This window comes from Mustelus asterias, chromosome 11, assembly GCF_964213995.1.
Source record: "Mustelus asterias chromosome 11, sMusAst1.hap1.1, whole genome shotgun sequence".
Lineage (NCBI taxonomy): Eukaryota > Metazoa > Chordata > Chondrichthyes > Carcharhiniformes > Triakidae > Mustelus > Mustelus asterias.
The window spans coordinates 107,067,291-107,093,578 of record NC_135811.1 but is presented as its reverse complement, the minus strand read 5'-3'; the positions used below and the strand labels follow the sequence as shown (position 1 = coordinate 107,093,578).

Genomic DNA, 26,288 nt, shown 5'->3' with positions numbered 1-26,288 from the left:
TTCATACTCCCTCTTTGTTTCTTTTGTTTGCTTTTTCATCTTCCCTCTGAGCCTTCTATATTCAGCCTGGTTCTCAGTTGTATTTTCTAGCAGACATCTTTCGTAAGCACACTGTTTCCTCTTTATCTTAATTTCTATTTATTTTGTCCTCTGGGGATCTCTGGACTTGTTTGTCTTACCTTTTCCTTTTGAGGGATTATACCTTGACTTTTCACAAGCTATCTCTTCTTTGAAGGTATCCCATTGTACACCTACCATGTTTGCTGCCTACCTCTGACTCCAATTTATTTGGTTCAGATCTCTTCTTACTCTCACTGAAGTTGGTTTTTCCCCAATTAATTATTCTTACTCTGGATTGTTCTGTGTCTTTTTTCACAGTCAGCCCAAACCTTATGATATAAGGATCATTGTCCCCTAAATATTCTTCCACTGACACTGGATCCAATTGGCTCAACTTTATTTCTAAGAACTGAATCGAGCAACGCCTCCCTTCCTGTTGGACTGGCATCTTCAGAGAAATTCCCAGATCTGTGGAAATATCAGAAGTGTTCTTTCCCTAGATTTCTATTCTTGTTGCTCCCAGTATAAGTTTGCTGTTCAAGTCCCTACGATTCACATGTAGCCCAATCCTATGTGCCCAATGGCACCCACTAACTGGCAACATTCCTCAAGGGCTAATACACCAAGCTTGCAGGATGCAGTTGTCCCAACACCATCCTTGTGAGGTTTTGAAAGAATAACTTGGGAGAAATTTCTTCCACTGGCAGGATTGTCAGTAATGATGTGGAGATGCCGGCGTTGGACTGGGGTAAACACAGTAAGAGTTTTAACAACACCAGGTTAAAGTCCAACAGGTTTATTTGGTTGCAAATGCCATTAGCTTTCGGAGCGCTGCTCCTTCGTCAGATGGAGTGGAAATCTGCTCTCAAACAGGGCACAGAGACACAAAATCAAGTTACAGAATACTGAATCAGTATTCTGTAACTTGATTTTGTGTTTCTGTGCCCTGTTTGAGAGCAGATTTCCACTCCATCTGACGAAGGAGCAGCACTCCGAAAGCTAATGGCATTTGCTACCAAATAAACCTGTTGGACTTTAACCTGGTGTTGTTAAAACTCTTACAGGATTGTCAGTAACCAGGGGGAAAAGGACACTAATTGTTTTGCGAACACTTTTTGTTGTAAATAACCAAACTAACCAAAAAAGTAAGTATGTTTAACCAGGAGTAATCAGTGGGAATGTACTGTACACAATTACAACATTGTGGTAGTTTGCTTGTAAAATTAGTGGGGGTTACAGTAGGATGAAGAATTGTGAAGAGGTGGTATGAGGGTCCTTGTTTGACTTTTGAATAAGATTTTAGTTCATTGTTAATGAAAAACATAAAAGACATTTTTTTCATAATCATTTATTCACGTGTTAAAGACTGTATTTTCTTCTGTTTTAGCTTATTATCTCCCAAAGGACTACAATGACTTTTACCAGTTCTGCTATGTCACTCAGAAGGGTGAGATCCGTGGGGCAAGTACACCTTTTGGATTCAGACCGGTTCATTCTGGCACGTCTGACCACCTGGACAACGATTACAACCAAGAAATGCTCATCATCACAACCCAAGTGAGTCATCTTTATCCTCGGTTATCTGGTTTTCAAAGCTCAGCACACCTAAACCGGGATAATCTGAGGGACAAATGGAGATATCCTCTCTTTAAAAAGGTCAAATCAAGGGGGTTATCATTTTTGAGATCTATTTTTGGTCAGCTTCACAATCCTCCAAGATCTCAGGGATATTCCCATTCTGGCCTCTTGTGCATCCCCAATTTCTATCACTCCTCCATTGGTGGCTGTGCCTTTAGCTGCCAAAATGCGAAGCACTGGAATTCTTTCCTTTAAACTCCTTGCCTCTCTTCCTCCCTCTCCTTGTTAAAACCTACCCATCTGACCAAGCTTTCATCCATCTGCCCAAATATCTCTTAGGTGGATCAGTGTAAGATCTTGCTCAATATCGTGGTCTTCGCCACATTAACTTTATTATTGAAGATGGCCATTTCGTGCGTGCATTCAGTAACATAGCTGTGGATTGAAGATCTGCATGGATTTCCATAGGGGCATGGATGAATATTTTGTCTTTTGTTGGGACTGCCCAGGCTTTCTAGCATGCCTTCTGTTGCCTGTATTCTTTGCTCTTTGAAGAAAACAATATCACTATGTGAGGTCACTCCCCAGGTAGTTTGTTTTAGCATTTTTCTCCCAGTCCTGAGGTTCTCCTTCAAAAAAGCCTTGAACTGTAATCTTGACCTACCTTGAAGATGGTGTCCTAGTTTAAGTTGTCAATGCATGGCTACCTTCTTATGGTCAGCCCTATGTACTACATGTCCACTCCATCTGAACTGGGCTCTGATGATGAGTGTTTCAATCCCAGACCTTTCAGCTCTTTGAAGTATCTCCATGTGGGGCACTTGTCCTCCTATTTGATTACCATGATGTTCTGAATACATCTGATGTGGAACCTCTCCAAGTGCTTAATATGCCTGGAGTAGGTAATCTGCATCTCACAGGCATGTAGCAAGGTAGTTATTACTGCAGTTTTTACGCTGCCAGGAAACAGATAATTTAAATAATTTCTATTTGGTTTTTGTGGTTTTTGAGATATAACACAGCTTTTTAAGTAAGTTTAATTTTGTGTTTCTGCATTTGGAAGGGTTAATCACTGCAGGATGGTTAGATGTATGCCTGATGATGAGGGATTATGACGTGAAAGGAAATAGGGTTCAAAGGAAAACTGTGTTGTTGCTTAGCAACCAGGGACCATCGTAGGATAGAAGTAGCTTGAGTTAGTTGTAAGCTAGACCCAGGAGAAGCTAAACAGGACCAGGGAGCCACAGAAAACAGACTTCCCAAAAGAACAACAAGTCCAGAACCGAGAGATTTGGGGATAAATATCTCAGGAAGACAGTTAAGTTAAAGGAACAAAGAACAAGATGTTGAAGAAGGTCGTGTTAAGAAGAATTCAAGTAAAACACAGAGAAAGTGCTCTGAGTTAAAGAGACAGCTGGAAGAATCAGATGTAAAGTTGGTTAGGTGAGAAGCCAGACATCAGAGGTAAATCAAAAGTTTGGTGACATCTTGATACCTGTGAAGCAGTGATGTTCTGTTGGCATGGCTGAGTACCAGACAGATTGTGTGGAAGCTTGAATGCATGTGGCCACTCAAGGCAGAGGAATACTGAAAGGAGAGATTGAAATCCTGTAAGTGGATTCTTGGTAAAGGCATCTGAGAGAGAGCATTCTTTGGGAGAAAATTCCAATTGTGCTTTTCAAGTGCGGAGTGTGGAAACACTTGCGTGGAAGTCAGCGTTCCAGTGAGAGCAGTTGGCTCACAGTGTGACCAGAATGTGGGTGAATTTGATGAGAAATCCACTGAGGTTGTACTGGGTGGCATCTGACCACAGTTGGCCTGTTGAGTTACAGGGACTGTGTACTTACTGAGAACATTAGAGTACGCTATCTATTTTGTAACTTGTATATCCTTAAAAATTCAGGGACTGCAGCAGTTCAAGAAGGCAGCGCTCATCCACTATCTGACGGGCAACCATGGATGACCAATAAATGCTGGCCAGCCAGCGATGCCCACATCTCGTAAATCAATTTTAAAAAACACCTGTGAAGATATAGGTGGCATGAAGGAATAGTGTTTAACAATTCATATTTTCCTGTTTAATAAATGTTCAATTAGTTAATTGCCAGTCCCATGACTCTGTTCATCCTTGTCTCTAAACATTGAGGGTTCCATTGTGGGTCCTGACTGTCCAGCAGTAACATCAGCTGGGATCATGGCAACACAGCAAGTATTGAGGTATCAAACTTACGTTTCTTCCAGTCTCCACGTAAAGGGGCAAATGCTGAGCTTGATCTGGCAATTCTATTTGGCATTTTGCTGTCAATGCAGTTGTTTCTGGAGTTTGTGCTTCTGAGACAGGTGAAGTTATCTCGAACTTTCAGGGTTGTGTCACTGATAGTTATAGGAGGTGGGGTATAGTCAAAATTGGTTGGTGGAGTATCTTTGTCTTTCTTGAACTGATGGTTAGTTGTTGTTAGCCACTTTTGAAAAACGATGCTCAATTTTTTTGAAGGCCAAGTTCACAATTTGACACCAAGACACCATCATCCTCTCTGATACCTGAGTTGAAGATTTCAGATATCTCCGGTTGAAGCGACTGCCATCTGTTCTGTCTTGGATGTAAATTTCATCAACATTTCCATCAAGTTTTCCAGAAAGCGTGGCAGCAAAGAAAATACTGCAGAGCACAGCAGCTGTAGCATATCCCTGTTTTATACCACTTGTTGCCTCAGAGGGGCCAATGTATTCATCACAGTGGCCGTCATTCCATTGCGAACCCGCTCCTTCAGATTTACAGCTCTTATCAGGACATCCAGATTCGGCCAAGACTTTGCACAGGCCTCCCAATTTACTCCGATAAAAGCCTTCACCAGGTTAACAAAGACACCTTAAGTGTCTCATCAGTCGCTTGTGGTTGTTACCAAAGGGTAAAGATCATGTTGCAAGTGGCTCTGCCTCTCCTGAACCCATTTGATGACACTTCTGTGAAGCACTTTGAGGCTTTTAAAATAGGAAGTAGCCACTTGATCCCATAGCCTTCCGACAGAGGCAAGGGCACGACAGTTGACACCATTACCGTCTCCTCTTGTCTTCCAGCATCATCGCTTCTGTCATTTCATCTCTCCTGCCTTCCACCCTATCACAGAGCTCCCATTTGTTCTCCTCCTCTCTCCACCCTCCCTCCTTTCTCTGACTCTACATACTTCCTTAAAACTTGTTATATGTCTACCCTTTACCATCAAACTGAAACATTAGCTGTATCCATAGATGCTGCAAGACCTGCTCTTTCTATCCAGTACTTTCTGTTCTCTTGTGAGATTTCCAGCAACATTCTTTTGCTTTTATGTTCTAGTGGAGAGTGATTGATGCATGGCGGAAACAAGCTCTGAGGAACAGTTTTTGTGGCACTGTGAAGACCGGAAAGGGAAGAGTGAATTGTTTAAAAATAAGAATAAGCAGGATTTGCTTTCTTTCATACTACAGAGAGCTGCTGGTTTTAGTGGGATGTGGCTCTGTAAACTAATTGGTATCAGGAGTTGGCTGCGGTTGCACTGAATAATTCCACTACCGGTGAACTGTGAAATACCAGTGTTTGAGCAGCTTAAATTTATTGCAGTAATTGAAGTCATCTGGGTCCTCGAGTCAGAATCCGTATAATGCATTCTCTCGCAAACCTCCCAATCACGTAGCTGACGTTTTGTAAACTGGTTGTTTTAGGAGCTGGGAGATTTTTTTTTTCGACATTTGCTGAAAGTTAGATTAGACTGCAGGGCTTCTCGGCATGACTGTTAGCCAGGGCTGCTCTTTAATCTGTTGGGAGAGAAGATGCAAATGTTTTAAATCAGTGATGCTCATAAAAGTGTCTTGCAGCCTGCATTTCCTTTATCTGTGACCCTCAGAATGATTGCTGCTCCCATATGATTCTCGGCCTCCATTGACGGAGCTTGCTGTGGAATATCAGCAGTGCTGTTCCCTCAGTCTATTCCTCTCCAGTAAAACAAGGCCAGGGAATGCTGGAAGGTTGTTAGGAGACTTCCATTTCCATACAGTGAGCAAAAACATCCCATTAAAATCGAACTGTTGCTCCTGTGGATCCCACTGTTAAAACAACTGAGCATCAACTTGGCAACTTGCCATGGTGGAATGAAGGAATTTGGTAGATCACCAGGTGAGGAGTTACGGATTAGACACGTGTTCCATCACTGCAGCGTTCCCGACACTGATTCTCGAGACATTGGAATAGATTGTGGACCACAACAGGAAGTTGTAGCACTATGGAATGATGGAACTGTCTGTTGCCGTTGTGCACAGTGAATGAATGGTTATTATATTTCAGTTTCTCTCGCACATTATTCATTCCTTGATTATTATCTGCACATTATCATTCCATTAGCTTCCAATGATTATATCATTAGAGCTGGAGTGTGGGCTTAAGACAATTGTCTGAACCATCCGTAAAAATCTTGAAGTTGTTAAATGCTGTGATGGGAGGTGGAGAATAAATAGTTTGTCCTTTTGGGGAGCGAAGGTGGGCTGACTAAACTTTCTTGTGCATATGAATCTTGTGCTCTCCTGTGGCACCAATTATCAGCAAAGCACAAGCTTTACTCTCTGAAATTACCAACTTCAATATATTCAATGTCCCCCTTATCTGTGTCGGTGCAAAGGGGGGGGGAGCAGTACTGGGAATTATGGGTGGTGGACACTGTTGGCCTCCATTGCTCTTTGAAATTCAGTAACTGACTAAATTCAGCTGAAAGCGTTTCTCTGGGGGAGGCACCTGATGGCTGCTGGCATACTTTAAATAGCCCTTTATCAGGAGAGATGGGGAAAAAATCGGAGGTATATTTCCAGTTGCAGTCTCAGGCAGTGCTTGAACCTTGGTTTACAACAATATTAAAACCTGTTCCGTTAGATTAATCCTGGTTGTCTTTTCCAGAAACTGATCACTCCCAAATATTTAGTTCTCGTACGGTGCCGGCCTGGAATCACTAGCTTGTTATCTCTCGTAACTTGAACTTTCACAATGAGATGTGATGAATTTCCAAAAACTCTGCAGTGATCCCAGCTTTTCCAAATATGTTTCATGTTTTACCTCTTGTTTTCCTAAAATGCCTCTGCAATAGGACAAAGTTGAAGAAACAGAAAGAGAGAAGGAGACTTTGAAGACCAGCAATCAGAAACTAGTGGAAGAAAACACAGTCCTGAAGGAAAAGATCAAAGAGCTTGAAACAAAGGCTGTGCAAGACAAGGAAGAACATTCTAGAGCTTTGGATATAATTAAGGTACATTAAAACGGTGTAGCAAGCAACCTTGGACATTATCATTGGGCACACCGGATCAAAATTCCTCTGCTAAATATTCTGAGTTGCTCAGTTTTCAATAATTATATTTTAAACAACATAAGTATTTGAATTTAAAACTTTTGCTTCTTGAAAGGATGTACAGAGTTTGCACAAATATTTAGAAATTTAATCAGAACTTCTTTGCTAAGGCCTGTGGGTGCTGAGCTGTCCCTTAATCACTCAAATCGCATCCCATGTACAGCAGTGCCAAACAGATAAAGCTGCTTTTGGATAACAGAAATGATTCGCTTAAAGCCATGGTGGCGTTCCTGAAAATTGCAACTTAATGAATTGTGGATTCCATAGGGATCAATGTTAAAGCTGGAATTGGGTTTCTGCAGACATGTATAGGCTGGAAAAACAACGTACGGGTTGCAATACTATATGATGTGTTCAGCACTGTGCATTCCTAACCAGAATGACTTGCAAATTAAAATAAATCATCAAATATAACAAATACTATATACATTGACATTAGATAACACAAAATCACCCAAACAAGCCCTGAGTAGCACAGTTTGTGTCTCATGCACAGCGCTTCTGAAGCTCACTCAAGTTTTTCCTTGCTTTCCTTTCGCACTTTTTTCTCTCTTTTTCTCTCTATCCTTATTTCTAGAAACTATCATTATCACTGAAGAGGTAGTGTTGGGCAAGCTAATGAGGCTAAAGGCAGACAAGTATCCTGGCCCTGATGGAATGCATCCCAGGGTACTAAAAGAGATGGTGGAGGAAATAGCAAATGCACTAGTAGTAATTTACCAAAATTCGCTGGACCCTGGGGCAGTTCCCACAGATTGGAAAACAGCAAATGTAATGCCACAGTTTAAAAAAAGCAGTAGACAAAAGGCAGGTAACTGTAGGCAGGTAACTATAGCTTAACTTCTGTAGTAGGAAAAATGCGTGAATCTATCATCAAGGAAGAAATAGCGAGACATCTGGATGTAAATTGTCCCATTGGGAAGACGCAGCATGGGTTCATGAAGGGCAGGTCATGTTTGACAAATTTGGTGGAATTTTTTGGGAACATTATGTGCGCAGTGGACAATGGGGAACCTGTGGATGTGGTTTATTTGGATTTCCAGATGGTATTTGACAAGGTGTTGCACCAAAGGTTGCTACATAAGATAAAGGTGCACGGTGTTACGAGTAATATATTAGCATGGATAGAGGATTGGCTAACTAATAGAAAGCAAAGAGTGGGGGGAAATGAGTGTTTTTCTGGTTGACGATCAGTGAGTAATGGTGTGCCTCAGGGATCAGTGTTGGAACCGCAATTGTTTACGATTTACATAGATGATTTGGAGTTGGGGACAAAGTGCAGTGTGTCAAAATTCGCAGATGACACGAAGATGAATGGCAGAGCAAAGTGTGCAGAGGGCGCTGAAAGTATGCAAAGGGATATAGATAATCTAAGTGAGTGGGCAAGAGTCTGGCAGATGCAGTACAATGTTGGTAAATGTGAGGTCATCCAATTTGGTAGGAATAACACCAAAATGGACTATTATTTAAATAGTAAACAAATTGCAGCATTATGCTGTGCAGAGGGACCTGGGTGTCCTTGTACAAGAATCACAAAAAGTTGGTTTGCAGGTGCAGCAGGTAATTAAGAAGGCAAATGGAATTTTGTCCTTCATTGCTAGAGGATGGAGTTTAAAAACAATGAGATTATATTGCAGCTGAAAAAGGTGCTGGTGAGGCCACACCTGGAGTACTGTGTACAGTTTTGGTCTCCTTACTTGAGAAAGGATATGCTGGCACTGGAGGGGGTGCAGAGGAGATTCACTAGGTTGACTCCGGAGTTGAGAGGGTTGGCTTATGAGGAGAGACTGAGTAGACTGGGGCTATACATATTGGAATTCAGAAGAATGAGGGGAGATCTTATAGGAACATTTAAGATTATGAAGGGAATAGATAAGATAGAAGCAAGGAAGTTGTTTCCACTGGCAGGTGAAACTAGAACTAGAGGGCATAGCCTCCAAATAAGGCGGAGCAGATTTAGGACTGAGTTGAGGAGGAACTTCTTCACAAAGGGTTGTGAATCTGTGGAATTCCCTGTCCTGTGAAGCAGTTGAGGCTATCTCATTGAATGTTTTTAAGGCAAGGATAGATAAATTTTTAAACAGTAAAGGAATTGAGGGTTTTGGTGAGTGGGCAGGTAAGTGGAGCTGAGTCCATGAAAAGATCAGCCATGATCTTATTGAATAGCGGAGCAGGCTCGAGGGACCAGATGGCCTACTCCTGCTCCTAGTTCTTATGTTCTTATCGTTTCTCACTCTCTCTCTTTCCTCCTTTCCCACTCCCTTGGGGCAATCTTACCCTTGTGCCCCGCTAACAGGATCATGCGAGAGCCAAGAAGTTAGGTTCATGCCTGATTTTTCACCTCTCATGATCTTACCGGCACTGGATATCCAGCACAATCAGCCTCGTGCCCATTTCAGGCACTGTATCGTCCAGGCTCACTTGCCTCTGTGGTCCTGTCGGGAGAGATTCTCCCCGGCGAGAATCACAGCTGATCCCCAGCAACGGGGACCATTTGTGATGGCCTCGCCAGTAGAACTGGGGCCCATTGAGGCTCACTGGGGAGGTCGGGGGCAAGGGAGGTGGCCTGGCACTTCCCACCATTCACTCTGGCACTGCTCACCAGGCACCGGGCAGTGCCAAGGGGGTGGGGCCATAGGGGGCAGGGCCTACTGAGGATGGGCCAAGACTGGGGGCAGGGGGGGAGGGTGGCGACCCACTGCCACTCTGTACCAGGGATCGGTGGGAGGAGGAAGCAGGACGATCATTGAGGGGGGGCGGTTGCTCAGGGCAGTGATCACAGTGGGATCGGGCCAGTCATCCTTTTGTTGGGGGGGGGGGGGGGATGGATCTGTCTGGGCGATGTGGGGTGGGGGTGGCGATAGGTCACGGGCCCCCACAGAGGGGGGGTGTTTTGTCACAGAGTGATAGAAGTTTACAGCATGGAAACAGGCCCTTCGGCCCAACTTCTCCATGCCGCTCTTTTTTTAAACCCCTAAGCTAGTCCCAATTGCCCGCATTTGGCCCATATCCCTCTATACCCATCTTAGCCACGTAACTGACTGAACGCTTTTTAAAAGACAAAATTATATCCACCGCAATAACTACCTCTGGCAGCCTGTTCCAGACACTCATCACCCTCTGTGAAAAAATTGCCCCTCTGGACCCATTTGTATCTCTCCCCACTCACCTTAAACCTATGCCCTCTAGTTTTAGACTCCCCTACCTTTGGGAAAAGATATTGACTATCTAGCTGATCTTTGCCCCTCATTATTTTATAGACCTCTATAAGATCACCCCTCAGCCTCCTACGCTCCAGAGAAAAAAGTCCCAGTTTATCCAGCCTCTCCTTGTAACTCAAACCATCAAGTCCCGGTAGCATCCTCGTAAATCTTTTCTGCACTCTTTCTAGTTTAATAATATCCTTTCTATAATAGGGTGACCAGAACTGTACACAGTATTCCAAGTGTGGCTTTACCAATGTCTTGTACAACTTCAACAAGACGTTCCAACTCCTGTATTCAATGTTCTGACCAATGAAACTAAGCATGCTGAATGCCTTCTTCACCACTCTGTCTACCTGTGACTCCACTTTCAAGGAGCTATGAACCTGTACCCCTAGATCTCTTTGTTCTGTGAATCTCCCCAATGCCCTACTATTAACTGAGTAAGTCCTGCCCTGGTTCAATCTACTAAAATGCATCACCTCGCATTTATCTAAATTAAACTCCATCTGCCATTCGTCAGCCCACTGGCCCAATTGATCAAGATCCCATTGAAATCCGAGATAACCTTTTTTACTGTCTACTATGCTGTCAAACTTGGTGTCATCTGCAAACTTACTAACCATGCCTCCTATATTCTCATCCAAATCATTAATATAAATGACAAATAACAGTGGACCCAGGCCTGTTCAGGCAGGCTGAGAGCAGCAGATGCTGAGTGAGAGGCCTCTGCTGCTAGAAACCTGCACATGTACAATGGTGCTCTCTGCTGCTCTGAGTCAGCGTTTGGACGACTTAAGCCCACCCACACCCCCCCCCCCCCCTCCCCCCGAAGCAAAACGTTTTGCTGTTTTTATTTTACTGTAAATGAATAAGATGGCAGAGTTGAACTCGCCCAAAAAACGGATAGATTATCTTGGTGAAATCTTGTAAGACCTGACTATGTTACCCTAAAGAGCAGAAACCTGAGATCTGAATGCTTGTGAAATGGTTTCAACTTGCAAAATAAATAAATAATGAGTTTCGCATTGCAAAGTGCACAATTGGTGTCAAACCAGAATGTTTTACAGATCCCTCCATCTGGTGTATGGCAGATATTATACTAGCTATCTCTTCACAATTAGAAATATTTTTTAATCAATGGAACAGCTTCTGAGATAAGGCCGGTGCATGTTTTAGGTTTAGATTTCCTGTTCGAGCAGTTTGATAAATAAAATCTATACAACCCTAACAACCTTGCCCCTTCACTCATGCTGATGGACTTTGCTATATATTTCCAGTAAGGTTTGCTGTTGCCACCCAATATCCAATGGATGCAATGCTGTGTTGGAATAATTTCTCTCTCTCTTCCCCCCACCCCCCTTTGTTTCTTATACACAACAGAAGGATAGGATGGTGTTAGACAAAGAAATGTTAGAACAGAAGATGGATAATGAGGTGGAAATGAAAGCGCAGTTTGAAAAGGCAGAACAACTCCAAAAGGAATTGAGTGAAAAAGAGGCAATGTGTGTAAATGTACAAAAGGAAAACCAGGTAAATGTAGAATGTGGTATGATCCTATTTGTAAATGTAATGTGAGATTTCTGACTCTGTAAAACCTCACTGGCTACAGGATTGTTCTTCAACTTAGTATAAAATATTTACCAAGTACTGTTTGAATAATAAAAGATCCAAGATCACACAATGGTGCATGGGAAACTTGAATTTCCCAGCTCTGCTTCAGATAGTGTTGTGGGTTCTTTTATGTTCAGCTGAAAGGGAAGATGGGATTTCTGTTCAATCCATCATCCAGAAGGTGATACCTCTGAAAGTGCAGCCCTCCCTCGGTACCACAACCTGGGTTTTGTGCTCCCAAACTCTGAACATACAACAGTATTCTACACAAGGTTCGAGATTCTTCAGAGGACTGTGAACAGTCCAAGAGTGTATTTGAAATGTTTTGGTCTGAAATGCTGTGATTACAGTTTAAGTTAAGTCTTCATGGGTTAGTGTGTCCCAAAGCCCCATTTTGTTGATGGTTGTGTCACCAATCTTGAAGACCCCAGTCTTCCACCTCCAGATATTGCATGTTTACGCACCTGTCTTCCTCACCACAGCCGAAACACTCACACGTGCCTTCATTAAGAACAAAATCTGTTCATCCGTTGATCTCCTAACTAACCTCCACATCTGTATCCTTTACAAACTGGAGCTAAACCAGAATTGCTGATGCTGAAATCTGCTCCTGCCCAGTCTGTCACTTCATGCAGTCCATTTCAAAGTCTTTGTTCTCATTCTCAAACCTCTGCCGGCTTTGCTTCAAATGACCTGTGCAAACTGCTCCAGTAGGTGCGTAGGCCACTGGAACAGGAGGCCATTCAGCCCTTTGTGTGTTTGCTATTCAGAGGGATCATAGCCGATCTGCAACCAAATCCTACATTTCTGTCTTTGCCTCACATCCCTTGATATCTTTGGCTAACAAAAATCTATCAACCTCAGTTTTAAAATTAATGATTGATCTATCATCAATTGTCGCTTGGAAAGAGAATTCCAAACTTCTATGTGAAAATGCATTTCCTAATTTCACTCTTGAAAGGTCTGGCTCTAATTTGTTAACAGCCCCCTCTGATCTTTGACTCCTTTGCTAGACTCTAAGCCTCTGATGTTAGGCTACAGCATTTATTCAGAGGTGGATCTTTCTGTTGTTGCTCTGGGCTGCTGTCTGAAATTCTCACCTATAGTCATCCCATCGCTTTCCCCACTCCTGCCAAAAGCTGCATCCATAGCCCATTTCTGCCTCTGTGCCTTTAGTCTCCTCACCATCTCTATTTCTTCCTTTTCCTACGAAAGCTGTCATTATTCTTTGTTTATAAATCTCTCTGCAACATCACACAACTGAGTCATCTGCATCAGGCTGGATTTAACATTGCTTTATTACATTAGTTTCATCTTTCTGTTTCTAAGGACTTGCTGGCAAAGGTGACGTCAGCACAGGCCTCTGCTGAGCAATCAAAACAGGAATATGATAAAGCTGTAGAAAAAGGAAAACAACTCCAGCAAGAAACTAAGACACTGAAACTGGTGATCAGCACAAAGGAGACTGAGCTAACAAGGTAAAGGAATAAATAACTTGTGTTTATATAGCACATTTCGGACACACCAAAGCACTTTGGAGCAAATGAAGTCCTTTTAGACGCTTTTGTAATGTGGGGATCCATGATAGCCAACTTACATACAGGAAGATTCCACAAATAGCAATGAGATAAATGTCAATATAACATGCTTTTAAAAAACTTTAGGAGGGCTAAATATTGTCCAGGGCACCATAGAGTGACAGGGATAATCTCCCTTACTCTTTAAATTTACTACAGAGGATAGCTGGGGCCTCATGATTAACATATCACCCAGATAATGTAACACAGGGAGTGTCAGCCTAGACTTTATGCTCCTGGGTGGAATTTTACAGCCCCGTTGCAGTGGAAGTGTAAAATGCAGCAAGTCACTGACTTCAACAGGACTGTAAAATCCCGCCAGCGTAAAATTCTGCCCCGGGTCTCTGGAGTGTGATTTGAATTCAAAACCTTCCAACTCTGATGTGAGAGTGCCGCCCCTAAACCACGGATGGTACCTCTGGTAAGGTTCATGCATAGATGCATCGTGTGCAGACTCAGCACTGTTGGGTAAGGTGCGTAAATTATTGGGAAAAGGACCCCAGTGCCGCTGATTGCTCATCAAAGACTCTTGTTGGAGAACAGGCTTCAACTAGACTGGATTTTCCTTCCAGTCTGACTCTGCTCAGTTCCTGATCTGTGTTGCACCAAACAAGGGTTATTGTACTAATCAGAGGAAGGGAAGTTGATGAAGTGACCAATGCAGTCATTGCTTTCTCCTCGCTGCTAGCCAAAGGGATTGTGGAAGTAACTGGCCGCACTGTGCCTACCATTCCAGCTGTGCTAGCCGAGTAAAGACACCAATCTGGGGGAGAAATATTGTAACTCCTACAAATCCTTAATTCCTATAGTCCTACGTGGGTGGCACAGTGGTGAGCACTGCTGCCTCACAGCGCCAAGGACCCAGGTTCAATTCACGGCTTGGTCACTGTCTGTGCGGAGTCTGCACGTTCTCCCGGGTTTTCCTCCGGGTGCTCTGGCTTCCTCCTACATTCAGAAAAACATCCTGGTTGGGTGCATTGACCGTGCTAAATTCTCTCTGTGTATCCAAACAGGTGCCGGAGTGTGGCGACTAGAGGATTTTCACAGTAGCTTTATTGCAATGTTAATGTAAGCCTACTTGTGACTAGTAAATAAAAACTGTTAAATAAAAAACTTTAAAATACTCCTGAAAATGCTGCAAGATGTAGACCATGTGACCAAGTGCCTACTCTGTTGGCTTCACACCAACATAAATATTCAAAAGTGGAATAAAATGTAATCCTCAGTATTTACAATGAAAACTCGTTGACCCTTTTCTAAAAGGATATTCAAGATTACTGAATGTTTTACTTCCTTGAAAAAGAAAATTAAATGTAGGAATGTTTCTTTCTGACGACTCCTTGGGTATTTTAACTTGCAGTCTTTCAGAAATGAAGAATCAGATAGCGAAAGAGTTAAAAGTTGCACTGTACAACATCAAGCACATTCAGGTAAGGTGATTTAATTGAGGTAAGAACTTGGGTTGACATCTTCTGAGTGAGGTTAATTAGAAGATTGTAGCTCTGTGAGCATAAATTGATCATAAATTACCCCATTGGAACAAACCAGAGACTGGGATGGGGTGGTGCCTACAGCTGAGATCGCCACATGGAACATATTTCCTTCACAAAAGTGGAGTCTCCCATTTCACGTACTCTGTCCAAATAAGTTTTCTTCCATCAGCCCCAGGAAAAATAGGAATTTTGCCTTTGCTTTGTCCTGAAAGATTGGCAAAGGAAAAGATAAGTAAAATATTAAAACTGCATTCCTGATGGTTCCTTTGGGTTGTGATTGTCCCGATGTATAATGGTAGTTAACCATTAAGTTATCATCTCTCTTTTGTACTAGGTTTTCTACTTTCACCCATTCCCACTCCCTTCCAGAAAACATGAACCTCTTGAAGATAGAATTCCACAGAGACGCATATGTTTGGGAACCTTTTTTATTATTCATTCATGGGACACGGGCGTCACTGGCTGGCCAATATTTATTGCCCATCCCTAGTTGCCCTTGAGAAGGTGATGGTGAGTTGCCTTCTTAAAACAATGCAATCCATGTGCTGTGAGTTGACGCACAATGCCGTTAGGGACACTGAGTGACTTGCTAGGCTATTTCAGAGGGCACTTCACAGTTAACCGCATTGCTGTGGCTCTTACTTTGGGGAACAAATGGTCATTTAGCACATGTGATCCTTCACAGCGAGTAGAGCAAGCTATATTGTGACAGGGTGGCAGACAACCCTGATTCCCACTTTTGGAGTTGGTCCTAGTGCACTTGTGGAGGTGTCTCTACATGCAGTTCCGGCGTGGGCAACCTGATTAATTTTCTCTCTGCCCTACGAGACTAAACTTTAACAGGAAGCACAGGTGCAGCTGCAATCAGATGATCCAACATAGCCTCGGCATTGAATCTCAAACCTTCCTAGCTTGTATTACCTGTATAACCTTGCCTAGTGTGGAGTTAATAATATGGGAAGAGGAGAAACAAACTAAGAAGCCTCCTTTTGCAGCCAGTAATTTCCATCTATGAAATGACTGTGATATATTTCTATTTTTACTTTCTAGTCTGACCTCGACAAACAGAAAAACGAAAATGAAAAGTTAACCGAGGAGCTGAGGAAAAGGGCAGAAACTGGGACTGAGCTGCAGAATCAAACTGCCGAGGTTCAGCACTTAAAACAAGCCTTGTCCGACCGTGATAAACTGGAGGCTTCCCATTTAAATACTGAGAGACAGGTACAGTGAACTCCAGCCCAGCCTCGCTCCCAAGCTACATTCTGGGTGGCACGGTGGCACAGTGGTTAGCACTGCTGCCTCACAGCACCAGGGACCCGGGTTCAATTCTGGCCTCGGGTCACTGTCTGCGTGGAGTTTGCACGTTTTCCCCGTGTCTGCGTGGGTTTCCTCCGGGTGCTCTGGTTTCCTCCCACAGTCCAAAGATGTGCAGGTTAAGTTGATTGGCCATGCTAAATTAACCCTCGTGTCAGGGGGATGAGAGGTTACGGAAATTGGACCTTGGTGGGATTGTGGTCAGTGCAGACTCTATGAACCAAATGGCCTTCTTCTGCACTGTAGGGATTCTATGATTCTATCCACCCTTTGCTTATTTTCCCCTCCTGGTTACCTTCCTTGTCTCTGATCAAAGTGCCAATGTTTGTTAGGGATATGTGTCCACACGGACTGAGTTCCCAACCCCCAGCTGCGCGCAGTCATTCTTCACTTAGGAACCAAATCAGCGAACTTGGGGCAGGTTATTTTACTGCTGATGGCGTTGCAGTTGTGTCTGACTTCGGCCTGGGGCTGATGTGCGATTACTGAAGAGTGGGAGCTCGATGTTACTTTTACTTCCCTTGTCTTGTAAAAGCTGAAGGTTCTTGACTCTAATTGCAGCAGTCTGGCTGCAATGAGCTTAACTCGGGCACAGAGGAATGACCGAATCTGTTTCCACTGGCAGGAGGGTCGGTCATCTGAGCGCACAGATTGAAAATAAGTTTTATTTTAATACAGCAAATTGTAATCTGGAACTTGTTGCCAGGATGGGCAGTGGAAGCAGGTTCAGTAATAACTTGCACAAGTGAAATTGGAATGTATGCTTGAAAAGGAAAACTGCTCAGCGCTAGGGGGAAAGAGCTGGGTAATGGGACCATTTGGATAGCTCCTTGAAAGAGACAAATGGCTGTATAAGCCTGACTTGTGGCTTTTTGGTATGTTTAGCTCTGTGTTCCACTATGTTGTATACTTACCAATTGAGCCATTGCAGTACTTAAAAAATCACCTTGTGCGTCTGGTTCTGGTTTTATACCGACAGCTCCAGGAGCAGATAGAGACTCTCCGCCAGCATCTGAAAGCCGCAAAGGAGCAGCTGCAGCTGGCCGAAGAGCGGAACGTTCAAACCACTGCGGAACTGAGAGCAGCGGAGGCCAACCGAGAGAAGAACGACACCAATCTCCACGACGCTCACCAAGAAATTCAGCATTGGAAAAGCAAGTTTGAAAAGATGGACAAACTCTTTTCAAACAGCGAGGTAACCACAGCCAGAAAGCCATTGTAAAACGTGTCACAGCAACAACAACACTGCATTTATATAGCATTTTTTAAACGTAGAAGTATATTTCAAAAATTTGGCACCAAGCTACTTCAGCATGGTGTCTGGACAGATGCCCAACAGCTTGGTTCAAGAAGGGCATCATAAGGAAGTGAGGAGTAAGGGGGTAGAGAGGTTTGGGGAAGCAGTTCTGAATTCAGGGTTCCTCGTTGGTTACAAGTGGATTTAGTTGCTAATTACAATGTTGTGTTGGATTTTCAAGTCGGGTTTGAATTCTGCTCTTTGTTGAGTGTCTTCCCTGGTCCTTCAACAAGAGAGAAACAGAGGACGTTTCTCAGGCTTCAGCAGGTTCCCCGGGGAGGGAAGGGGGAAAAGGTGGCTGGGATGATTGCAGATGATGGGGAAAATATTTTGGACCTTTATAAAGGGTTTACTATTTTTAGTTTAATGTTAACCTTTTTTTTTACATTTAATAATTCCACGAAACTAACACACGGTCATTTCCAGGCTGTAGTCCTTGGTATGAGATAATTTAGGCAAATTATTGAGGTTACAATCCCAGGGCAGAGGCCAAAGAAAGAGGAAGTACCTGCATCCCTGTAACACCCTTTGTGACTGTGGGACATCCTAAACCTTTCCAACCAACAAAATACTGTTGTAAATGCAGCAGCCAGTTTGCAACGTCTCTCAGTCAACAATGTGATAATGGGCAGTTTTTTTTTTATTGATTGCAGTTTAGGGATAAATGTTGCCCAAGTAGTACCGCAGGATTGAAGACATAAACCTGAGAGGGAAGAACAGGCCTTTGTTTAATGTCTCAACCAAAAAGGTGCAATCTCTGGCAGTGTAGCACACCCTCAGTACTGCCTTGAAATGTCAGTCTGAACTATGTGCTCAAAGTTTAAGGTTTATTTACTAAAGTTTATTTATTAGTGTCACAAGTAAGCTTGCATGAAGCCACTGTGAAAATCCCCCAGTTGCCACACTCCGGCGCCTGTTCGGGTACACTGAGTGAGAATTTAGCATGGCCAATGCACCTAACCAGCACGTCTTCCGGACTATGGGAGGAAATCAGAGCACCTGGACGAAACCCACGCAGAGACTAGGAGAACGTGCAGATTCCACACAGATAGTGACCCAAGTCGGGAATCGAACCCGGGTCCCTGGCACTGTGGGGCAGCAGTGCTAACCACTATGCCACAGTGCTGCCCTGTCTCTGTCTCTGGAGTGGAATTCTAACTCATAATTTTCTAACTGAGGGAGAATGATACCAATTGAGCCATAACTGATGCCTCTTGCAGTAAAGTCTATGGGAATTGTGATATCAAGCCTACCTCCTATGTGTCCCGCTGTCCAGTGATCCTCACGCCAGGAGAGAAGCAGCAATGGGTTTGCTCTGAAATGTCCCAATAAACAGACTAATGGAATGGGATTACGATATAATAAAGTGACAAAATGCATTTGGCCAGTCAAGCCCACTTCTTCTGTATGCAGTTCAGCATTTAATAGATCTTGCATATTAAAGCCATTAACTCTCCTGAGGGCTGCAGAAATGTTCACTGATTAATCCCACAGGTAATCAAGCTAAATTGTGATGGATTGTGGCACAATTTTTGTCAAGTTTATACTTGTCGCCATACCTCTGATCACACTTGTAATAATATATATATGATGTGGAGATGCCGGCGTTGGACTGGGGTAAACACAGTAAGAAGTTTAACAACACCAGGTTAAAGTCCAACAGGTTTATTTGGTAGCAAAAGCCACACAAGCTTTCGAGGCTCTAAGCCCCTTCTTCAGGTGAGTGGGAATTCTGTTCACAAACAGAACTTATAAAGACACAGACTCAATTTACATGAATAATGGTTGGAATGCGAATACTTACAACTAATCCAGTCTTTAAGAAACAAAACAATGAGTTTTGTTTCTTAAAGACTGGATTAGTTGTAAGTATTCGCATTCCAACCATTCATGTAAATTGAGTCTGTGTCTTTATAAGTTCTGTTTGTGAACAGAATTCCCACTCACCTGAAGAAGGGGCTTAGAGCCTCGAAAGCTTGTGTGGCTTTTGCTACCAAATAAACCTGTTGGACTTTAACCTGGTGTTGTTAAACTTCTTATAATATATATATCCAGCTTTTTTTTAAAAAAATGTTCATTAAGCAATTGAAATGTCAAGAAATTAAGGAGAATGAAATATGTCATTGTAACCCTTTAATACTGTATGATAATCATAGCAGGAGAAAAGAAAATAATTAATTAAATAGTGTCAAATTGCCCCTTAGTGTCAGGGGGATTAGCAGGAATATGTGGAATTATGGGGATAGGGCTTGGATGGGATTATTGTCACTGCAGGCTCAATGGGCCAAATGGCCTCATTCTGCACTGTAGGGATTATATGATTCTAAATCCTATTTCTCCAAACTAGAGATAAGAATCTGGGGGTCTTTATACTTGATTTGTAAGCCAGTTGTATTAACCAAAGTTCTGTTTTATCAAATAGCAACTAGATGCAGTGTTGTAGAAACAATCTAAATTTTTGTAGGAAACCTTTCTCTGTCAGAGAAGATTAATGGTATTGTGTGATAGTAGTAAAGAAGTGATTTGCATTTGTATAGTTCTCCCTTTGCTATCACACTAGGAGATCCTGTGAGCTCAGTGCCAACTAGTCTAGTTTTTATTCCAAATTTTCTGCATTACTGTACCAAGTTGTGAAATGAGCTTTCACGATTTGCTAAGTTAATGGGTAACTAGCTGTCTTCTCGAGAGGGAAGAACAAGTTCTCTGCTTCTTTGGATTGCAAGTGGCCTTGCTGCCTTGGCTTATTGATGTAATTTAGTGGCTTGGTTAAAATTTCTACGCTCAATAATTAGGAGAAAGAAAGGTTTCCATGTCCTGGGATTGCATATCTAGAAGCCCTGTATATCAGGGGTTGAGTGAGTGTCACTAAGGCTTGCAAATTATTTACGACAAAGAGACAGGCCATTTGGTCCTTCAACTGATGTTTATGCTCCACTTGACCGTCCCCCCACCCCTCTTCATCTAACCCCACCACCTTATAGCCATTCCTTTCTCCCTTGAATTTACCTAGAATGCATACAAGATAATCACCTTAAATATTTCTTCTGGTAGCGTGTTCTACATTCTTGCCACTTTCTGGGCCAAAATGTTTGCCCTGAATTCCTGATTGGATTTATTAATGACTAACTTCCATTAAGTTGTGGTTGTGGAAGTAGCATCAATGCATTGAGGGGAAGCTCGATAAGCATGTGAGGGAGAAAGGCTGTGCTGTCCGGGCTAGAAAGAGGTGGGAGGAGGCTCATGTGCATCATAGAAACAACCAGTTGGGCCAAATGGCCTCTTTGAATGCTGAAAATACTAGTTTTTGGGAGGGTTTGATTCAGGTTAACAACTGTTTGGTTCAGACTTGCCCACGTTTTGACTTAGAGCCCTAGCTTTGAAAAAAGTAACTTTGCAAGTCCTGCAACATAGTGTACATATATCAGCGACTCTTCTGAGTTTATTGAGTGTACTATACATGGGCAGCACGGTGGCACAGTGGTTAGCACTGCTGCCTCACAGCGCCAGGGACCCGGGTTCGATTCCTGGCTTGGGTCACTCTGTGTGGAGTCTGCACATTCTCCCCGTGTCTGTGTGGGTTTCCTCCGGGTGCTTCAGTTTCCTCCCACAGTCCAAAAGACTTGCTGGTTAGGTATATTGGCTGTACTAAATTCTCCCTCAATGTACTTGAACCGGTGCTGGAATGTGCCAACTAGGGGATTTTCACAGTAACTGCAGTGCAGTGTTAATGTGAGCCTACTTAATAAACTTAACTTGCAAGGAGCCTTTGCATGCAAGGATTTTTTTTAAATTGTGAAAGTTGGATAAAGAGCCAAAGGTCAAAGTGCAAGACACACTGAGGTTCAAATGAGCTGAAGAGGTGACCTGATAAATGGAAAGATAGTAGTTAGCTGCCATATAGGCTGGAAAAGGAATTGACGCCTGAGGGAAGTTTGGTATCTGAGGGTTTTCATTTCAGTGTTATTATAATGCAGCAAGGACAAAGAGAGAGAATAAGGTTCACTGGACTCAGGAGGAATTTTAAAAAGACTTGAATGTGTATCTAGCACTTTTCATGGCCTCAGGATCTCTGAACGCACTTCACAGCCAAATACTCTTGAAATATATTCAGTGCTGTAATGTAGGAAACAGTTTATGCACAGCAAGCTCCCACAAATAAGTGTGATACTGACCAATTAACCCATTTTGAGCTGTTGATTGAAGGATATATTTTGGCCAGGACACCAGCTCTTCTTCAGACAATGGTTTACCTTCTAATCTGAAAGCTGGTACCTCTGATAGTGCAGCATTCCCTCACTTCTACGCTGGGATGTCAGCCTGGAATTTAGAAAAAGAGAGGAAAGCTCACAAGAGCAATGAGAAGAGAAAGATCTTCTGTGTTCATCACACATCCCTTGATGACACGTCCCCACGAGATATAAACTTCCACTGATAATCAGCTGACCCAGTGTGGCAATTGTCTTGCCCTAACCTTTTGACAATGCAAGCATTGATGGAGTAACAGCAACACTATTATCAATAGTGCAGTTGCTGAACTAGAACTAACTGCCTTTTTATTAATCAAAACCGCACAATTTAAAGACTTCTGCTTCATCAGTTCAGGTTGCACATGCAGTATATATTTCTGAAGTGTCTATAGATTGTATAACTGGTAGAACAGCAAGGATGGTTGATTTTATAGGATGACTGCCTGTCTATTGAGTGACCCATGAGCCGATTAAATCACATGATGGAGTCATTCATTTCTTATTTCTGTGTGAATCATCGTGTACAAGGTAGTATTGTCTCCAGCAGAGATCTTTGTCTTGGTGTGTAATAACCTGAGCCTTAATTGTCGGGTGTTACTGAATCTATTATTTACACATATCTGAATCTGCTTTGTGTTGGCCCAATTGCCTGTACTGTTTTAGACAATGGAATCTCATTAGATAATTTAACAATGATGAATTATTTTAAATATTTTAGACTATATTATGCTGCACGCGATTCTGTATCTTAGGGTAGTCTACTTTAAAAATTTTGATTGGTTAGGACTAGCTTCACATAGTATAGTCACATAAAAATCAGATACGCGTAGACACATGGTAATACAGAACTTGAGTATTGCTGAAAAAAGAGACATGCTGTCAAAGCTTTTCATCTGACACTCATCAGGACAGATGAAAGAATACCAAATCTTAAAGGGAACAGCATGAGAAGAAGGTGTTTGGTTGACAAGTGGACTCTGATTGGTAGAGACGTTGCCGTAGGGAACAATTTAAAAACAATTCAAACCCGGCAAGTCGACTCTGATTAAAGCATTGCCATGGGAAATAAACCAGGGAATGGCTGTTCACCAAGCTTCTGTTTAGTCGAAAAAGGCACAATAAATGGACATCTGTTTGTTTGCAAAGGACATGGTTCTGTACATGAACATACCTTGCTTCCAACACTTGTAAGTGAGCCACGCTGCAAGCCAAACTGATGATCTTAAATTAGTTCTTAGTGTAATTCTAAGGACAATCAGTAATGTTTAATGTGTTGCCCAATCATGGAATCACATCTAATGTTGGATACTGTTTTGAGTTTTACAAGGAATGGGCTATTTGAGCACAGTTTAATGTGATTCACCAGTCATTGGGCCTGCTTACCTGGCATCACACTGGCACTGAAATTCATTTACCACATTAATCATTTGTGTTATAGCCAGAACATCTTTTTGGCTTGACAACAGCATCCTTGTAGTAGTAGCAAATACCACTCCTGGTGCTACTGCATGGTAGCTGCATGAAGTGGCTTCTTTCATCTATTGCTCAGGTTTTTGACGCACCTTGCCCTTCCAGGGAAATCTGAGGGAGTCTGGGCACTGTTCAGGACTGAAAGTTGTGGCCTTGGACCCATTCTTGAGTTTGCACGATGTACAAGAAGCAGTGATCTGATCAGGGTAGCTACTATCCCGCAGGATAGCTTTGATGCTCCTTCTTTCAGCATCAAACTTGCATGGTGATCAAATGGCTCTGGCCCTATTTATGTGGTTGCTGATTAGGCCAAATTTATCGCACTTGCGACTGTAGGAATCTCAATAGGTATATTAACTAGTGAAGGTGGGCTGTGGTAGAAGTAGGAGAGGAGCCATTGGCAAATTTTTCAGCTAGCACATCGAGGAAAAGGTTTGTCTGTTCCATTTCGAAGGTGACTTTGAGTCCATGATGCAGCCCATGTGGTGTTTGAGGAAATTATTACATGCAGCTGCAGATTCGAACCTGAAAAACGTATAATCTATGTATTAGAAATATACAAGTGGTAGAAGGTATGGGGTCATTCCATTGATGGGGTGTTTCTCATGGAAACCAATGAAGACACTAAAGTGAGACCTGGGCCTAGAGGGGATTCTATGGCAACAACGTCGATTTGAGCCGACGTGTGTCATTAAAACTGAATTCAAGTTCAACGAATACAGTTTCAGAAAATGGTGCTACTTCTAGATCAATATGACATCGTGACATGCTGCAAATGCCCATGACACCTTTGAGCGGTGCCTTAGTGAATAGGCTAGCAAAGTCGAAAGAGACATGGACAAAGCATTGCTATTGATAGGTATGTCATGTATAGTCTTTGCAGAGATGCAGGAATCCTTCACCATCGTGTACGTGAAAAACTTGCTCAAAACAGATGGTTGAATGAGATGCTACAATTTGGCCAATTCATGTTCTGCAGAACCAATCATAGATAAGATAGGGTGTAAAGGGACACCACTTTATTGTGTCTTGGGCAGCCCATACATATGTGGGAACAGTGAACCTTGAGGACGCACCCTATCGTCTACACCACCAGGCAGGTTGTCACTCTTGCACAAGTCCAACAAACACTTTGTTACTTGCTTTTGAACAGGGCTGTGTGGTCATACTTAGTGGTGGATCTACTGGATAAAATTTTGGACCCATCAGTAAGGATGATGTGTATTTTGTCAATACGGTAATCATAAATGTCTATTCAAGTCCCTTTGTCAGACTTACAGATATGTGTGTCTGGTTGACCATGAGACCTCATAACATTGAGACATTTGCACTGCATGTGAAAATCGGCCATGTTGTTGGATAACTGGCAACATGAGTACAAAGCTTCGAGAACATGTCTCTTTTCATCAGTCATCAATATGCATTGTCTTGGTCAATTTTGCACCTTTTCTGAATTAATGTTGTATTGAATTCTTAATCCTGTTTTAGGAGCATTATGTTATGACTTTCTGATGTTGGAGGCAGAATATTATGTGGATGTCCATATACACAGGATTCAATTAGTATGTAACTTCGCCTTTGTATCTGTAACAATGTATTTCTATATCTTGTTGCAATTGTGCTGTTTAGAGAATCATGCAGCCATTAAGCCCATCATGCCTATTCTAGTTCTTTGAAAGCAATATCCAATTGGTCCCACTGTCCTGCTCTCTGATTATAAGATTACAATTTTTAAAATATTAATTCGTGGGAAATGAGGGTCGCTGTCTGGCCAGCATTTATTGCCCATCCCTAGTTGCCCAAGGGCAATTGAGAGTCCACCACATTGCTGTGGCTCTGGAGTCACATGTAGTAAGAAGTTTAACAACACCAGGTTAAAGTCCAACAGGTTTATTTGGTAGCAAAATTAAGCTTTTGCTACCAAATAAACCTGTTGGACTTTAACCTGGTGTTGTTAAACTTCTTACTGTGTTTACCCCAGTCCAACGCCGGCATCGTCACATGTAGGTCAGACCGGGTAAGGACGGCAGGTTTCCTTGCCTAAAAGATATTCATGAACCAGATGTTTTTTTACAACAATCAACAATGGTTTCATGGGCATCAGTAGAATCTTAATTCCAAATTTTTTAAAAATTAAATTCAAATTCCACCATCTGCTGTGGCAGGATTCAAACGTGGGTCCCCAGAACATTAGCTGAGTTTCTGGATTAATAGTCTAGCGATAATACCACTAAGCCATCGCCTCCCCAAATGTTTCCTCTTCTATCGAGTGAGTGTTTTTGTCCTCTTGTAGGATTGAATCTAAAATAAACTTCTTCAATCTTTGTTCACATCATAATTTTAAAATAATTTACAATATTCTTTCCTCTCCTCTCCTGCAATGCTGGCCCAGGTTGGGATGCTATTCCCAGCTTTATCTACCACCCTATGCATGCCTTTGTTCCTGTGTGACCCAAGGCTGTAAATCAATATCCATTGGGATGTCACCAATTCTGCATCAAGACCCCAAAGTGGGCACTTCCCAAAAATGTATCTGAATCATGATCAAGAACAGAATATCTTGTTTCAGTCCTTCCCACACTGTTTCCCTTTTTACAAGATGAAGTCAAGCAGATTGCTCCTGCTGTACACTCAGCTGAGCACATACAATGCAAAGGGATGCAATCATGCAAACCTGATGCACAGGAAAAGAACAGCTGTTCCATTAAACCTGATCCAAAGCAGGGAACTTTGTGGCTAAACACTACTACTGCCACCCTCCTACCACAGCGATGTAATCTCCCAGGAAAGGCAGAAAAATCCCAGGATCAATAGGGAGAAAAATAACACTGGATAATTCCTCTTTGATCCTGTCAAGTGATTGAAACCAGTCCATGAGAGCTCATGGGCCAAGTGTTAAAGATAACTTACCTTTTGTAGAATGTGGTCTTGGTCCCATCCAGGAACTGATCCAGCTCCCTCTTGAAGATACTGGGTGGGATTTTACGGCCTCGCTCATCCCGAAACCATAAAATCCCACCCGAGATCAACGAACCTTTCCATGGTCCATCCCTCGCCTGCTCCGATTCG

At 42.6% G+C, this 26,288-nt stretch overlaps 1 protein-coding gene across 3 annotated transcripts in view; it reads left to right on the top strand.

Annotated features, from left to right (window-relative positions):
- The window catches only part of LOC144500773 (uncharacterized), a 77,168-nt gene that overhangs the window by 25,415 nt on the left and 25,465 nt on the right, over positions 1 to 26,288 (top strand). For all 3 annotated transcript variants that reach the window (XM_078224210.1, XM_078224207.1, XM_078224211.1), the window contains exons 5-11: positions 1,448 to 1,617; positions 6,747 to 6,905; positions 11,591 to 11,740; positions 13,151 to 13,299; positions 14,759 to 14,828; positions 15,942 to 16,112; positions 17,185 to 17,400. In XM_078224210.1, the coding sequence (XP_078080336.1) occupies positions 1,448 to 1,617; positions 6,747 to 6,905; positions 11,591 to 11,740; positions 13,151 to 13,299; positions 14,759 to 14,828; positions 15,942 to 16,112; positions 17,185 to 17,400 (1,085 nt within the window). The remainder of the gene's footprint in view (positions 1 to 1,447; positions 1,618 to 6,746; positions 6,906 to 11,590; positions 11,741 to 13,150; positions 13,300 to 14,758; positions 14,829 to 15,941; positions 16,113 to 17,184; positions 17,401 to 26,288) is intronic.